The sequence below is a fragment of the Podarcis vaucheri genome, assembly GCF_965113315.1.
Source record: "Podarcis vaucheri genome assembly, chromosome: 17".
NCBI classification, from domain to species: Eukaryota; Metazoa; Chordata; class Lepidosauria; order Squamata; family Lacertidae; genus Podarcis; species Podarcis vaucheri.
The window spans coordinates 32,941,262-32,958,009 of NC_138755.1; the positions used below are offsets into that span (position 1 = coordinate 32,941,262).

General features: G+C 47.4%; 2 protein-coding genes across 9 annotated transcripts in view; one reads left to right on the forward strand and one right to left on the reverse strand.

Annotated features, from left to right (window-relative positions):
* Positions 1–1,842: 1,842 nt before the first annotated feature.
* GSTK1 (glutathione S-transferase kappa 1) lies at positions 1,843–12,557 on the forward strand. The gene is made up of 8 exons (XM_082205148.1): positions 1,843–2,217; positions 4,702–4,783; positions 6,424–6,552; positions 6,872–6,972; positions 8,298–8,333; positions 9,753–9,869; positions 11,516–11,609; positions 12,213–12,557. The coding sequence occupies exons 1-8, from the start codon at positions 1,858–1,860 to the stop codon at positions 12,254–12,256; spliced, it is 963 nt and encodes a 320-aa protein (XP_082061274.1). The 5' UTR covers positions 1,843–1,857; the 3' UTR covers positions 12,257–12,557.
* A 1,301-nt stretch (positions 12,558–13,858) lies between these two features.
* The window catches only part of LOC309521815 (rap1 GTPase-activating protein 1-like), a 54,877-nt gene continuing 51,987 nt past the window's right edge, over positions 13,859–16,748 (reverse strand). For 3 of the 8 annotated variants that reach the window (XM_082204766.1, XM_082204767.1, XM_082204765.1), the window contains 2 exons: positions 15,844–16,138; positions 13,859–14,568 (listed from right to left, as the gene is read on the reverse strand). In XM_082204766.1, coding sequence (XP_082060892.1) covers positions 14,562–14,568; positions 15,844–16,138 — 302 coding nt within the window. In that variant the 3' untranslated portion in view covers positions 13,859–14,561. Of the gene's footprint in view, positions 16,139–16,748 lie in introns of all 8 variants that reach the window. The other 5 variants (XM_082204769.1, XM_082204768.1, XM_082204764.1 and 2 more) reach the window with 4 other exon arrangements.

The following is a 16,748-nucleotide window of genomic DNA, read 5'->3' on the forward strand; positions in this document are numbered from 1 at the left end:
AAAAAAGAAAAAACAACCCTCAAAGCAATTTATAAAAACCTATCCATTGTGCAAGGATTGCACTGCAACTGATGATGCTTCTGTCAAGCCGCCTGCATTTTGGTCTTTAGTTGGGGTATAAATGGGTTTCTTGTATTCAGAGCCAGGCATGTTCTGTTGCGAGAATAAAGGAAGATGGGAAAAGCATGTGAACCTCCCTGAGGCAAGAATGGGGTGAAAAGATAGTGGGGAAAACCTTGTGTTTCTGTGCTCATCCTAGAGCGTGTCAGTGAAGTAAACCCCAAAGAATAGGGAGGAAGCAATACGCACACCCAGTTTGAAGTGGAGGTGACAGGGAGTTGGTGGAGGAGGGAGAAAGGTTGTTTTCTGCTGCTCCAGAGAAGCGGACACGGAGCAATGGATCCAAACTACAAGAAAGAAGATTCCACCTAAACATTAGGAAGAACTTCCTGACAGTAAGAGCTGTTCGACAGTGGAATTTGCTGCCAAGGAGTGTGGTGGAGTCTCCTACTTTGGAGGTCTTTAAGCAGAGGCTTGACAACCATATGTCAGGAGTGCTCTGATGGTGTTTCCTGCTTGGCAGGGGGTTGGACTCGATGGCCCTTGTGGTCTATTCCAACTCTATGATTCTATGATTCTATGGACAAGCGGGAGAATAGATCTGCTGATCAGCTGGCTGGAGAAAACTGGGATGCATGGTAGCTCTGGCAGTCTGCATTGCCACCTGCCTGGCTTGTCTTGGTGTAGCTCATTATCAAGCCAGCTGTGGTGGAGGGGGGACTACTGCTAAATTCCATGGGATCTGGGCTATGGGATTCCATCTCGTCCCCCCATTGGTTTTTCAGGGCTGAGAAACCTCTAGCTATCCAGGTGTTGCCAAACTCCAAACACTTCCCAAACCCACATTCCTGACTTTTGGCAATGCTGACTGGGATTGAAGGGAATTGGAATGCTACAATGCCTAGAGGGCCACTCGGAGCTGTATAAAACTGCTAACTGAGGTCACCTGGGAGTTTGTAGCAAAGTGTCATCGATATGCAAATGATACCCAACTCCATTTCATCCAATTCAGGTGAGACACATTGGGTAAACCAGTGTCTGGGTGTGCTATGAAGTGGATGAGGTCCAGTAAACTAAAATAGAATGCAGATTAGTCCTTTTGGTGGGTGGTTCATCTACATGGGTTTGTGGTGGTCCACTTCTCTGAAGGGACACAATCGCAATCTACAGAGTTGATTGTGGATCCATCTTTGCGTTGGAAGTGTCTGTGACCCTCTCTGGACCAAGAGAGCAGGGAATACTGATCTATAAACTGGTTACTTTCAGATTATATACAGTACTGCCTTTGAAGAGCATTTGGAAACTGCAATTAGTCCAAAACAAAAACATTTGGGGTCTATGTAAATATTCAAGTCAATTAAATTATTACTGTTTAGCTGTTAACTCGATTTTACTCAGCAAACAAATTACGGATATAGTATGTCCTAAAGTAGATAAGAATCAAGCATCAACATTGTGGTCTTCCTTTTGTTTGTTAACAAAACCTTCAGCTTGCTTTCTTTCTTTTGTAAAAGCTGATGCTCAGCTGAGAGTAGTGCAAGTGAAGATAGTAATTTCTTGTCATTTCTCGACCGATAAAAGCATTCTAGAAGCAGCTTAAAAATATGAATTTCATCCAGAATTCTCAGGGTTGCCAGGAGCAACAATATTCTTCAGTAAGTCCATCTTTGTTGTTGATTTTGTGCAAAAAGTGGCATACGAATAAAACGAACGAAGGAATTATTAGCTGGTCCATCATACATGATTCTCCTTAACGGTGGGACCAATGTTTAAAACGGCATATTTTTAAAGGAAAAAATGGAAATAGGACTTGAGCGCGTGGTTGCCGCTGGGGGCCGGCAGCGAGCAGTCTCCCTCCCTCTGCCTCATGTGATTCGGCCCTTGAGCCAAAGGAAGGCGGAGCCCGGAGGCCTTGGACCGTCCCGAGCGAGGAGGTGCTTTTCTGTCGAGGTGCAGCCCCCGTTTCCCCATCTCATGCTGGCCTTCCTCGCGCGAGCGCCCCGTCCTCTCCTCTCCGGCTCAGCCGGCAGCCCAGGGAGGGCTATGGCGGCGGCAGCGCGGCAAGGTTTGCGCAGCAGCAGCAGCAGCAGCAGCAGCAAGAAACTGGTGGAGTGTTTCTACGACGTGCTGTCTCCGTATTCCTGGCTGGGATTCGAGGTAACAGCGGTGGAAGAAGGGGGCCTGGAGGGGGGACCGGGACAGTCTTCCCCCTCTCCCCCCAGATCGCAGCACCCTGCTGGGACAGCCGCCCTTGCACCCCTCGCCAAGAACTCCGGCGCAACTTTGTTTTGCTCAGATGGCCACTCTCCGTGGGTCCCGTCGGTTTTCCTTCCGTACTTAGGAGGGTCACGAAAAGTAGAACTGCAAAGTCGGAAGTGTCCTGGTTGACCTGCGATCGACAAGTGGATCGCCGGTGTGCTTCCGGTCGATCGCGGTAGTTAAATAAGAGATCGCCCGGTCGCCCCTGAGCGCTCGTGACGCGCCCCGGGCTGTTAACGCATTTAGTCCCCGCGTCGGCTGCTGCGCGTGGGAAGCAGGGAGGGCTGCGAAACGCAGAGTGAGGCCAACAGGTGTTTGGGTTACAATATTGTCTTCTGGAAGAACAACCCGTTAAATCTAAAACTGCACCCACTGGCAATCCGAGGCTGCAATTCCACGCAGGGCTTTCACCCGGGAGCACCCTTCCAAGTACTGCCGCCTTGCACAGGAACCAGGTGCAAAGGTAGCTCAGCTGGTTACAGCCTGGTGCTGATAATGCCAAGGTTGCAGGTTCGATCCTGTATGGGGCAGCTGCAGATTTCTGCATTGCAGGGGGTTGGACTAGAAGGCATGTCCAACTCTTTAGAGACTGCGATCTACTGCCAATATAATAAAACTGGCAGTGATCTACCCATTGTCATTGCCCAGAGTTGATGAGCTTTTTTTAGGGGAGAGTCTTACCCAAGGGTAGGCAAACTAGGCCCAGGGGCTGGATCTGGCCCAATTGCCTTCAAAATCTGGCCTGTGGACAGTCTGGGAATCAGTGTGTTTTTACATGAGTAGTCGTGTGCTTTTATTTAAAATGCATCTCTGGGTTACTTGTGGGGCACAGGAATTCGTTCATTTCCCCCCAAAAAATATAGTCTGGCCCCCAACAAGATCTGAGGGACGGTGGACCGGCCCCCTGCTGAAAAAGTTTGCTGACCCCTGGTCTTACCCAACAGTTATTGTGATAATGCTGCCATCTGACTGCTGCATAAAATTGAGTGAGCAAAGGATGGTAATTGTAAGTGCATTTTATAAATAAAATAAAGGAAATGACTCTGAAGTGGAAGCAGCTCTGGCAGCTTTTTCAAATACCCAGAGGGATCTCAGCTTCCCAAATACCCGGTACCTTTGTACAGTATAAATACCTTTGTCTGAACTTTGCCTTGTTTACTGCTGCTGCTGAAAGTGTTGCAACTTTCCAACTGTTAATTATCTCTTCCATGTGCCAATTGTGGGTGTTCATTAGGAATTGAACCAAATAGTTTGCCAAGCTGTACAGAGGTCGCTTCCAACCAATCTGCCCATAGAGCATTCATCCTGAATGCAGAAGGGGGTCACCTTTGCCTTAAGCATAGAAATTTTAAAGTTTAGAAATGACGTTCATAGCTAACATTAGGCTTTAGAAACTTGTAGAGTGGCATGTGCCAATGATGCAAGAAGTTTGGGCAGGTGTTTGTCCCTTCCAACATGGGCTAGATGATTAATCACCAGAGGAATACAGGAGTTGGTTGATCCTGCCATTTATTTGACAAGGCTAGATGGCCGCCTTCTCATTTTTTCCAGCTCTTGCCCCAGCCCAATTGAGATTCCTCCGTAGTTTGCACAAATAGTCAAGGCTACTGTTCAGATTAGGGACGCGGGTAGCGCTGTGGGTTAAACCACAGAGCCTAGGACTTGCTGATCAGAAGGTCGGCGGTTCGAATCCCCGCAACGGGGTGAGCTCTTGTTACTCGGTCCCTGCTCCTGCCAACCTAGCAGTTCGAAAGCATGTCAAAGTGCAAGTAGATAAATAGGTACCGCTCTGGCGGGAAGGTAAACGGTGTTTCCGTGCACTGCTCTGGTTCGCCAGAAGCGGCTTAGTCATGCTGGCCACATGACCCGGAAGCTGTATGCCGGCTCCCTCGGCCAATAAAGCGAGCTGAGCGCCGCAACCCCAGAGTCAGTCACGACTGGACCTTATGGTCAGGGGTCCCTTTACCTTTACCTTACTGTTCAGATTGCAGATTCGTGTTTAGAACTCTCGCTAACCTGTGTCTTTGCATTCCTCTTGTTTTCTGGCATTAACTTGATTTTATCTTTGGGCTTCCCCCAACCCAGCTGTCTATTCATGATACATTCTTAATCTTGCATCTGATGAAGTAGTTTATTCCCTGCAAAAGTTCATACCATGGTGAGCCTGTTTCTGAAGTACCACCTGCAACCTGTCTGTTTTACCCTCTTGCAGACTAACACAGATGCTGTTTTGAATCTGCCTTGCAAAAGTTGCCTTCTTTAACCTGCCTGCTGGCTCTCGATAGCTTTATTTCTCTGCCTCTGTCCGTCTCTCTCTGTCTCTCCTCGCATGTGAGTTTTGAGCTGCTGCTGATCATCAATCAACTTTCCTCACTGATGTAGGCTCTCTGCCGCTACCGTCTCATCTGGAACATGGAGCTGCGCTTCCGACCTGTTTTCCTTGGAGGCATAATGCACTCGACTGGTAAGTGCTGATTAACAGAACTGAGTTCAACTGAAATGTACTGTATTTTTCGCTCCATAAGGCGCACCGGACTATAAGGCGCACCTAGTTTTTAGAGGGGGAAATCAAGAAAAAAAATCCTGTCCGCTTCTCCCAGAGCTTCTGCCCCCCCCCTCCCAGCCCCAAAGAGCAAAGAAGCCAAGACAGCGAGTGGGATCCATCCCACTCGCTGTCTTGGCCTCCTCTTTAGCCACGCGCAACCTCTCCAGCCGGGAGAGGCTGCGCGCGGCTAAAGAAGCCATAGCCGTGCGCAGCCTCTCCCGGCCAGAGGGACTGCGCGTGGCTATGGCAATACCCCCACCTCCCGCAAAAGCCCACAGGAGCCGCGCACCCTTTAAGGAGCGCGCGGCTCCTGTGGACTTTTCTATGAGGAGGGAGAAGGGACTGACTGGCAGTGTCAGTCCCTTCTCCTTCCTGGAGAAAAGCCTGCAAGAGCCGCGTGGAGCTTGTGTGCTCTTGGGGGCTTTTCCTGCCTGCCTCCCCCCCCCCTGCATTCGCTCCATAAGACGCACACACATTTCCCCTTACTTTTTAGGAGGGAAAAAGTGCGTCTTATGGAGTGAAAAATACGGTATATAAAATATGTAGACGAGAACTACATTCCATATTGGTCTCTTTCTTGCATACCCCCCTTAGATGCAGTCTTGCCCTGGGAAAATCAAACTACCATTTCCCAAGTCAACAAGGCCTGTAAAATTAGGTTTCTTCCCCAAGCAAGTGTTGCTTTCATCTTTGTTTTGTTTTCATTGCTTGCTTTCTATATTATCAGGGGATCTGTAGCTGCGTCATGTATTACAGATCCTGCACTTAGTGGTTGTGAAGGCTAATTTTGATGAAGTTCATTTAAGGAAGACGAAACAACAACCTCGGGCTGTTGATATAGCTATGGCTGTTTCTGGGCTGGGAGAACCTGGTTGCTGTTGCCCATGCACTGGTAACCTCCAGGCTAGATTACTGCAATGCACTGTATGTGGGACTACCCTTGAGGTCTATCTGGAAGGTGATGCAAAATGCCATTGTTTGGCTACTCGCAGGAGTAATGTATCCACTGTTGAAAGAAGGGCACTAGTTGCCAGTTAGGTACTGGGCTACGTTTATGGTGCTGGTTTTTGGTGTAGACAGTCTTATGCAGTGTGGACGCAGGACACCTTGGGTCACACCCCTTATATATCCAATTAAGTGACTATGGGGTTGTGCGCGCTCATCTCGCTTTCAGGCCGAGGCAGCCAGCCTTTGTCCACAGGCAGCTTTCCAGATCATGTGGCCAGCATGACTAAACCGCTTCTGGCTCAATGGACACTGTGACGGAAACCAGAGTGCACGGAAACACCATTTACTTTCCCACTGCAGTGGGACCTATTTATCTCCTTGCACTGGTGTCCTTTCGAACTGCTAGGTTGGCAGGAGCTGGGACAGAGCAACGGGAACTCATTCCTTCATGGGGATTCGAACCGCCGACCTTCTGATGGGCAAGCCCAAGAGGCTCAGTGGTTTAGACCACAGCGCCACCCGCGTCCCATGATGATGATGACGCTGTAAGGATGAGAGGTTGTAGGATATAGTAGCCTCTGTCTCTGAAATCTCCTTATTCTCCGCAACAGGTAACAGACCCCCAGCAATGGTGCCGAAGAAAGGAGAGTACATGACAAAGGACCTCCTGCGAATGGCAAAATTCTACCAGGTGCCACTGCATCTCGTAAAGGATTTCCTAGGGAGTGTTCTTGAGAAGGGTAAGCAGAGGGAGGTGTTTGGTGGGGATATATGGAGATAATGGAGAAGAACTGAGAAGCGTTGCACAATGAGTCCGTGGCAGCTCCGAGTCCGTATGAAACTGCCCCACAAAAATAGGACTCTCTCAGCAAGTGCACAATTTTTATGCAAGCCAACCTTCCTAATAAGGGTTTCTTTAATGTGGGGGTTGGCCTCTTCTTCTTTGACAACGGGCAGGGCACTTTATTTATTTTTCTTCTTTTTTTGTATTTTGTAGCAATGGATTCCTCCCCTCTTAACATTTACGCTCACTCTGGTCCTTTTTGTGCCCAAATGCAGGCAGTCTGAAAGCCATGCGCTTTGTCACAGCCGTGGATATGGCAGAGCCGCAGTTTTTGGAGCCTGTGTCTAGAGAACTTTGGATGCGTCTGTGGTCCCGCGTGAGTATGGTTGTACTCGTACGTCTCTCCAGGTGGTTCTGTGCCTGTCGCGATTATTTCTTCCATTTATCAATTGCACAAATAAAGCAGGGCATCCCCGCCCCTGACCCCCCCATGTTTATCAAAATGTATGGTTTTGATTAAAATAACAGGGCCCAGAATCCCTCCGTATACTTCTATATTCTTGTGTGTTTCAGCTGTTTCTCTACCCTGTCCCCTGTAAGGAACGTCACGCTACTTCTCATTGTATCAGTGTGTTTGAAAACGCAGTAAAAAAGTTAAATATAAAAAGTAATTACTTTTTATCCAGGATGCTTAGGCAAGATAGTTGAAATGCCCTGGGCCAGGTTTTGCACAGTTTTCAACCCCCCCAAATCCGATGCAGCACACTGTGGTGGCTCTCCATGGGGTCCTTAAATCTTCTCTTTTTACTGTTTCCCAAGGCTGTATTATAGCGCTTAGGAGCCACAGCCCAGGACTGATGGACTCTGTTCCTCTTTGATGGGACCAACAAAGTTGTATAGGTCTGGGTGGAATGAAAAAACAAGGGGCAAATATAACTTGCAGGGTCTCTCCATAGAAATCATTTCATTTATTATTATTATTATTCATTAAACTTACTAGTCACTTGTCACCTGAAGGTCTCCAAGCGACTTGCAGCAAACAAAAATATACAATACATAATACCATTGGGGGGAAGTGTGTGTGTGTGTCATATTATACACTCATATTTCATATAACAAAAGATTTATGGAAAAACAAAAAGAACATACCAGCCATATAAATAATAGCAAACATTATTAGCAATGCTCAAATAATAAACACAGCAATTCTCTGACCACTAATTAGCAAACAAACAAATAAAAACCCATCCTCCAGGGATGGTCCAGCATGTCTCTTCTCCCTTCAGCAAAGCAGGAAGAGTTTTACTTGCTTGCAGTTGACACGGCTACTGCTCCTCAAAATTCCAAGCCATACGCCATTCCTGTCCCCCTTCACTTCAGTGTGATCATTGTAGCTATAGCTTTGGTGAAGTGAACTTCTGTTCCTTGGCACCCATCTCCGTTAGGATCAAGGACGCATAACATGGAGTCTTCCCGTTGGCCAAGGGGTGAAGGAAGTTGGTAGTTCACAAAGTGCCACAGGTTCTACACTTCTGATTAAAGTGAGTGACATGGCACGCTTGTCTGTGAGTGTCTCTTGGGCCTTTGTTCCTTGTAGCAGAAGGAAATTAATTATTTTTGATATCTTCACTCTCCCTTGCACAGTCAGTCTCTTGTCTATGAAAGATTTGTAAATGGTTGCCTTACTCCTTGTCTCTTCAGGATGAAGACATAAGCCAGCCAGAGAGCATCTTGGCAGTAAGTTTCTTTCTCTTTCGGTTCTGCAGCACTGCCTGTACTCCTGTTTGTGACACACCCTGGTCTAGATGAGCGCTTTTCATCCTTGCATCTCCTGATGCTGTTAGACTGCAGCCTCCTATCATCCATAGTCCATTTGGTCAATAGTCAGGGATGATGGAAGTTGCAGTCCAATAGCATTTGGGGACCTGAGGTTGATGAATTGGTCTAGGTGCTGTAGACTGGCCTGTGGAGATCTGCTGGGTGATCATTCTTCTGTTGCGACAGAAGTTTATACTCAGACTTCATAATTGTGGACCTGCAGGAAGAGCTTTTCAGGTAACCTTGCAGTGCACAATGATTAGCTTTGTTGTTCTAGCTAGTCAGACAGAAAATCTGCAGAAGAGGATTTGCGTGATTTTATTTTCCACCTGGCACGCGGGTGGCGCTGTGGGTTAAACCACAGAGCCTAGGACTTGCTGATCAGAAGGTCGGCAGTTCACATCCCCATGACGGGGTGAGCTCCCGTTGCTCGGTCCCTGCTTCTGCCCACCTAGCAGTTTGAAAGCATGTCAAAGTGCAAGTAGATAAATAGGTACTGCTCCAGCGGGAAGGTAAACGGCGTTTCCATGTGCTGCTCTGGTTTGCCAGAAGCAGCTTAGTCATGCTGGCCACATGACCCGGAAGCTGTACGCTGGCTCCCTCTGCCAATAAAGTGAGATGAGCTCTGCAACCCCAGAGTCGGTCACGACTGGACCTAATGGTCAGGGGTCCCTTTACCTTTACCTATTTTCCTCCTAGCATGGCTTTCTTGGTGTTGTCCCCCTTTTTTAAGGGGGGGGCTGACTTCAATGAAAGCAATTCAGTGTAGCTTTAGACTGCTTTCTGCACTCCCTGGTGAAAATTCTCTGCGCCCACATATTCAGAACATCCTGCTACGTGACCTGCACCCTATTTCTCTTGCAGTGTTTTGTGTTCTTTAGCATGTATAGGAAGGATCTGTGGTTAAGTGGTAGGCTGTGTGCTTTGTGTACTGAAAGCCCCATGGTGAGTCTCTGGCAGCCTCAGCCAAGCAGGCCTGGCAAAGATCTCTGCCCAGCACTCTGCAGAGCCATTTCCTGTCCAGGGAGGCAATGCTCAGCTGTGTGGGCCATATGGTCAGAATTTAGCCTAGCTTAATGCTGACAATCTGGGAACAAGTCATTTCATGTGTGCGCATCTAACCTGGCTAGATTGCAAAACCAGCACTTCCCCTGCCTGCTGGTTGCACCTGCTTCTCAGCAAAGCAAATTCATTTTTTGTTTTTGCTGTGCTCTCCTTTAAAATACTCCATGCCGGTTAAATTCCTGTGTCAGTACCGAAGACCTTTTAAAGCGTTATCCAATTAACGTTGGCTATAGCGACTGCGGCACCTGCTTTTCTCCATCTGTCTCTTTTCAGGCTGCAGAGAGAGCAGGGTTGTCCTCGGACCGAGCTCGGAAACTCCTGGAAATGAGTTCCTCACCAGAGGTGAAGAATCGCCTGAAAGCTACAACAGATGAAGCACTAAAATATGGGGTGAGACACTGGCATCGCATCAGGCCAGGGCGGGGGAAGCTGTGGACCTGCTGATACTGCTGGACTCCCCAACTCCCCTCCGCGCCAGCCAGTAGGGTCAGTGATCAGCATGTCTTGAGCTCTGCAGGTTCCTCTTCCTTGCAAATACTTTATCAGCAGCTGTGCATCTTCCACCCCCTGCCCCTTTTTCCTGAAGGGTTACCCTGAGGAATCAAGTGCCTGGATGTCCAAACAATAGGGAAACGGGCCATATGCTTTGGATGCAGAAGGTCGCAGGTTCAAACATCATTGGAGTCCTTCTGAGAGAAGAAGGAGACAGTATAGATTTACAACACTGGTTTGCAGAAGGTCATAGTTCAGAGGCTGCAGAGGGGAGAAGCTGGGAAATATTGGGAGGGGAGCAGCACCAGGGAAGAGACAGCTGACAAACTCAGTGTCTTTAGAAAGCATTCCAGACCCCCCTTCTCCCAGAACCTGGTGGGCATGGAAAGTAGGAGAACAGAAAGCACAGATCTGCCAACATAGGGATGACATGTAATAGGAGAGACGCAGGCAGTGGGGCTTTACTTGGAGCAATGGAGAGGCACTTTTCAAAGCTGTGAATATCGAATAAAAGATTTGGTAAGAACTCCTCTTGTGTATCTAATTCTTGGCTGCCCACCATGGAAGGGACTGGATTCCCTGAAGCCAGGTAGGGCTGGTCAGAAATCTTGGAGAGCTGCTGGCAGTCAGTGAAGACAGTACAGTGGTACCTCGGGTTACATACGCTTCAGGTTACAGACTCCACTAACCTAGAAATAGTGCTTCAGGTTAAGAACTTTGCTTCAGGATGAGAACAGAAATTGTGCTCCGGCGGCGCGGCAGCAGCAGGAGGTCCCATTAGCTAAAGTGGTGCTTCAGGTTAAGAACAGTTTCAGGGATGCGGGTGGCGCTGTGGGTAAAACCTCAGCGCCTAGGACTTGCCGATCGCATGGTCAGCGGTTCGAATCCCCGCGGCGGGGTGCGCTCCCGTCGTTCGGTCCCAGCGCCTGCCAACCTAGCAGTTCGAAAGCACCCCCGGGTGCAAGTAGATAAATAGGGATCGCTTACCAGCGGGAAGGTAAACGGCGTTCCATGTGCTGCGCTGGCTCGCCAGAGCAGCGATGTCACACTGGCCATGTGACCCGGAAGTGTCTGCGGATGGCGCCGGCTCCCGGCCTATAGAGTGAGATGAGCGCACAACCCTAGTCTGGCAAGACTGGCCCGTACGGGCAGGGGTACCTTTACCTTTACCTATGGACCTCTAGAACGAATTAAGTACTTAACCCGAGGTACCACTGTACTCAGCAAGTACTTAGCGAGATGTACCAATATACTGATTCAGTATAAAATTCCTGGATCTGTGTGTCCTGGTGAGCCATCAGGCTTTTAAGCTACTTTCAGACAACCTAACAGAACGGAAGTGACCACATTCACTTCCCAGTGTTCAAGCTCCGATATATATTCCATCTTTCTTAAGAACCGAAGTGTAAGTTAAATCTGCGGCCACCAAACACAGAAGGCAACTTGAACCCGTTTGAGCTTCGCAGGTTCATGTACATTGCATCAAAGTGTGTAGATGAAGCAGTGCCCCCTTTGCGACTCTTGTGTCGTATGTCTTCCTTCAGGCATTTGGGCTGCCATGTTTTGTCGCTCACGTTAATGAAGAGCCTCACCTTCTCTTCGGTTCGGATCGTTTAGAGCTGCTGGGACATCTCTTGGGTGAGTGCTTTTAATGCTGTTGCCTATCATTTAATGGTCTTTCATGTTCCAGTTTGGACTAACGTGCCAAAGGGAAAGTCCTGGCCACTTGCAGGTACTTAAAAAACCTCAACAACTTTAAATACCTCAGGCTGTATACTGAATATTCCAGTCCATGCCGTTCACTCTGTCTAGAGATTCTCAGGTTATTCAGGAGCCCCCCGACACAAATGTGGTATCTTTTGCATGACTGAATGCTCCTTCATTTAATCTTTTTGTGGCTGACAGAAGAGTTCTTGCCTAACCTAATTTTCACTGTGCTGGGAATTATTGATGGAGGAGTATTCAGTTTTGTAAGCATCTGCCTTCAGGTTGAATTTGCATAGCTTAGGCATCACTCTGCTAGCCCTATGAAGAGTTAGATCCCTCCCCTTCTCCCCTTCTGGGGCAGTTGTAGTGACACAAACTGCCTTAATCTAGTAACCCATCAGATGAAGTAGGGAATTAATGTCATTTTCCCACTGCTGCTATTGAATTGGTGTGTTGGCTTAACTTGTTGCTTCTTTAAGACCCCCTTCTGCATTCTGAATCTAATTTGCTCTCTGATTCCGACTTGTTTTGCAGGAGAGAAATGGCTGGGACCAGTTCCCACATCTTCTAAGCTTTAGCTCTGAGAGTTACAGAGGAACAATGGGATTTCTAAGCCACAAAGGTTTGGGAGCATCTGTTCCTACAAGGTGAACGCAGGAGGGCTGATGGGCAGAAGGCAACCCCATAAGCACGATTTTTGATACTAGAGAAGGCAACACAGTGATGATATCAACATGCAATGCACCTCAATCACATTTGACCCGTGTGAGTTGCTGGCATCCCGGAGATGTAGATACGCATTAACAAAGAAGCTTCACTTTTAGTTGCTTGTTTTGGTGGCTGTTTCCGGCAATATAGTTAGTTGGTTGCAGAAATTGATACAGATGGTGTGAGTCAATGAGGTGCGTATTGCTCTTCATGAGAGACTGCTCTTTGTTGGGGATATGTAATGGCATAATAAAAGGGGCTGGAGGTGTATCTTGTCCAACTTGGTCATTAGAGGGCTTCAAAGTGCTGTGGACAACAGCACAGCTCCCCTGCGCCATTCCCAGAAGTGTTGCATAATAGCAACATTTGATTCTTTTCTGAAATTCAGATGTGTTACAAACATCGGAAACTGACACGCACTACGTCTCTGTAGTCTGGTAGTGTCTACTCTGACTGCCAACAACTCTTGGAGTATCAGAGGGTCTGTCATGACCTCCACTACCAACAAAAAATGCCAGGAGGAGTTGAGAACCTTTTTCATACGCTACGTGCGCGCACCATCAGTGAATCTTGATTTCATTCAGACACAACTTGAAACAACTGTTTGGTACAGTGGTACCTCGGGTTAAGTACTTAATTCGTTCCGGAGGTCCGTTCTTAACCTGAAACTGTTCTTAACTTGAAGCACCACTTTAGCTAATGAGGCCTCCCGCTGCCGCCGTGCCGCCAGAGCACGATTTCTGTTCTCATCCTGAAGCAAAGTTCTTAACCTGAAGCACTATTTCTGGGTTAGTGGAGTGTGTAACCTGAAGTGTGTGTAACCTGAAGCATATGTAACCTGAGGTACCTCTGTACTTTAATTAAACAAGACAATATAAATATACATAGATTAGGATACGTGAGAGACTTGGGTGGAGAAGGGAAAGAAGTGCTGTTGCATTTCCAGCATTGAAGCGCTCTTCTCCCGGGAAAAGCATCTACAGTGAGCCTTATTACAAGTAGAGCAGTGAGTTGCAGGAACTGATTTCTTCTGTGCTTGGTGAACATGCTCTGCTTGAGTGCCACAGCTGAATCGCTGTGGTGTTGTGCTTCACAAACAAACAAGAACAAGAAATCACCCTGATTTCAGGTCACACAGGTTTTGGGTGGATGTGTTTCCTCCCAATTTGCAACCTTTGCTTACTAACAAGAACTCCTCCTGTATCTGGATGCTGAGATCAGTGTCACTGTGCATCAAAGAACAGACAAAAGTGTGTGTAGCACTTCATCCCAAGACCAAAGAATTTAAACTGATCTCATGCTTCACACTTTCAGTGGGGTGGACCTGTCTTAAGGTCACACAGTGTTTTTACCTGTTCGTCTTTGCTAAAATAAGGCACGAGAAGATAATGTGGTGCAGGCCAGACCCCTTATTTTAACCCCAAATAGTTCTTGACAGCGACACTTAAGAAACCACAACAAAGGTAAGAGTATATTGGTCACAGTAGTCTTTTATTGCAAGCCCAGACACCACAGACACAACAAGCATGGAGCAAGGGTCACAAATTCACATTTATAGGTTCTTGATGGCACAGAGACTTAAGGGAGAATGGAGTGGTTGGAGGGACTGTTGTACAGTGAGATACCAAACAAAGAACTGTTGAATCCCATGAAGGATGAGATGAACACAAACCCCTCCCACTATCAGACACCCGTGCACTTTGGCACAAGATACCTACGCTGCATAAAGCAGTTGAGGTGCTCTTACATACCAGGTGCCATCCTTAGAGTGATAAGGGCTTTCATTCCTTAGTTTTATAAAGCCTGTGCTCAGAAGAATGGGTACAAACACGGCCTTCCTAAGAAGGCCCTGTGGGGCACATCTTGGGTTTTTAAATTTTAGCAGTTATGAGGACAGACAGAAAGATCTCTCTCCTCTTGTTTGTTTCTGAAACTATGGCAGGAGACCCCTGTTCCCCCCTCTTGACTTTCTGATCTCCCGAGGTTGCTGAACTAGGATGACACATGTGGGTGAGCGAATGCCACGATTTGGACTTTTGTGGTTGGTTTCCTTACTGCCTGTGGTGCAGCTGTCACTGAATGAAGCAGGAAGGTCAGGTCAGGCGTTCTTGGGGAGTCCAGCATCCAAGTCCTCCGGACATCTGGGTGAGCTGCTGTTGAAGTCTCACTTTGGCATCAAATCCTGCAAGCACAGACAGGAAAGTTGATAACAGCTGAGTAGATTCAAGGGACAGATGTGATTACGGGACCCCAAAGCAACTTCGTTCTTCCTACACTTCAGTCTTTGGTACAGCTTAACAAATTGAAGCAGTTCCATCTGTGAATGCTAACGAAGGGCAAGTACATTCCCAAGACCAGAGGCGGAGTGGTACTATACCAGGCAGCACAGCAGCTGGGGAACCAGGTGGCCTGTCTTTTACCAGCAATCTCCATAAAGAATCCAGGTTCATATATGGAGACACACAACCAGGGATGAGCAAAATCTCATGGGAAGCTTTACGGAATTTTTTTATTTCCCTTAAGCCATGAAAAGCAATCTCATAATATAATATGGATGCAGCTGAGAGGGCAATATTCAGATCCGCCAGGCTGATTAGGTGAAAAGCATTTCAACGCAACGTATTTCCAAGTCCCACTGGGACAATTTGCAAGCATGCTCCGACACGTCCCCTGTGTGACAAATTCAGCCAAGTTAGTTAGGTTGCCTTTACTGGATCTGAACAAAGCTACAAATTGGTATATGAATCAGACCAGTGCAATTCTGAGTTTTTTGCTTCTTATGGTACCTTCTGTGGCGATCAAAGCTGTGGGGCACTAGTAACCATCCAATGAGTTCTGTTTGCACAGAAACAAACCTGGGCAGAATATAATTGTGTCCGATTAGGTACCGTTCGGGGGGGAAAGTAACTCGCCCCCTGGAAAAGGCATCTGATTACCTTGAAAAGCTCCCAGAGTCCTTGGGAGTCCCTCCCCCTTTCTTGAAGACAAACTAATGAAGGATGAACCTCCCCATCGATGACAGAGGCAGGAAACAGATTGACAGAAGCACAAAGCTAGCCAGTGAGCAGAGATGACTGAGCGCAAAAAAATAAAAAAAAGCTGCAGTAACACAGAGAGATGGATGGGGCTGGGGGGAAAGGGCATTGTGGGAAACAAGAATCTTGGGGAATTTGCCAAGAAACTTGCAGACCCTGCTAGATGCAGCGGAGGTGTGTTTGTGATGGGGGCACAGAGCAGTTGTCTTGGGAAAGAAGTTCAGATTGGTGTGAGGGGTTTGGGAAGAGAAGACACAGGAGCCGCCTGTGTGTCTGGGGAGAGCCACAAAGTCAGCCTCCTGTTTTCCCATCAGGGAATGTGGAGGGTTACCAAGAGAGCCCTCTTCCTTTCCATCACCTTTTGCCCACATGCCCTTGTCCCCTTACCCTAGGGCACCGAGGCTCCCTAGGGTGTGGATTACCTGAGAATTACCCAGCATGCACTGAGACACCCCTCCAGCGATGACATCACACACAGCACAAAATGGAGGCCTGTGGAACAAGGAAGTGGCAGTTTCTTTAGCATTCTTCCCTTTACCCCCCCCCCCTGCTTTCCAGTATACGAAGAACCCATGAAATCACCTCCCTGCCTCCTTAATCTCATGGGGAAAAGAAAAGTAGAAGAACATACTGGACTGTAACGATGAGCATCCACTTTGCTGCCTTTCCCCTTCTCCATGGAGCCTGCAGCGCTGCTTGGAGGGAGCAGCTGAGTTACTGAAAGGAATTAAGCATTTTATTTAGAAAGGTTAAATCAAGCTATTTCTGGTGCACCAGACCCATCTTTTTTCTTACTCAGGCTCCTGCAAACTATATACAGGATGCTACAGTACTGCTAATTTACTTGGGACATCAGCCATTTTCCGATACCTGTCCCTGGTAAATTGTTGCCCCTGTTTTACCATTGTAGAGATATTCAGTAGACACTGTTCTACATTTTCAGCCCTCCTAGCCTTAGAACATAAATTTCAAGCATAATATCCAACCTATTATCCACTGCTTTTGTTTAGAATTGTTTTACTTGTTTTTATAATTGCCTAAACCATTATACCTGTTTTCCTGGTTTTTCATGGCATGATTATAATGTAACCCACCCTGAAAAATGTTCAGGGGAAAAGAATGTGCCTTTATGAGTCCTGATCCAAATTGGGGTCTCCCCATGCTGCTTTAAAAAAATGAATAAACCACCAAACAACACTTAAATATGTTCAAATGTGGTAGCACGTTTTAAAGGTATCATCATCAGCCCTTAAGTGGTTTCGAAATGGAGAACATGTCCATTAATGGTTCTTGGTCACGAGGGCTAAATGAAACTTCCAGATGCAAA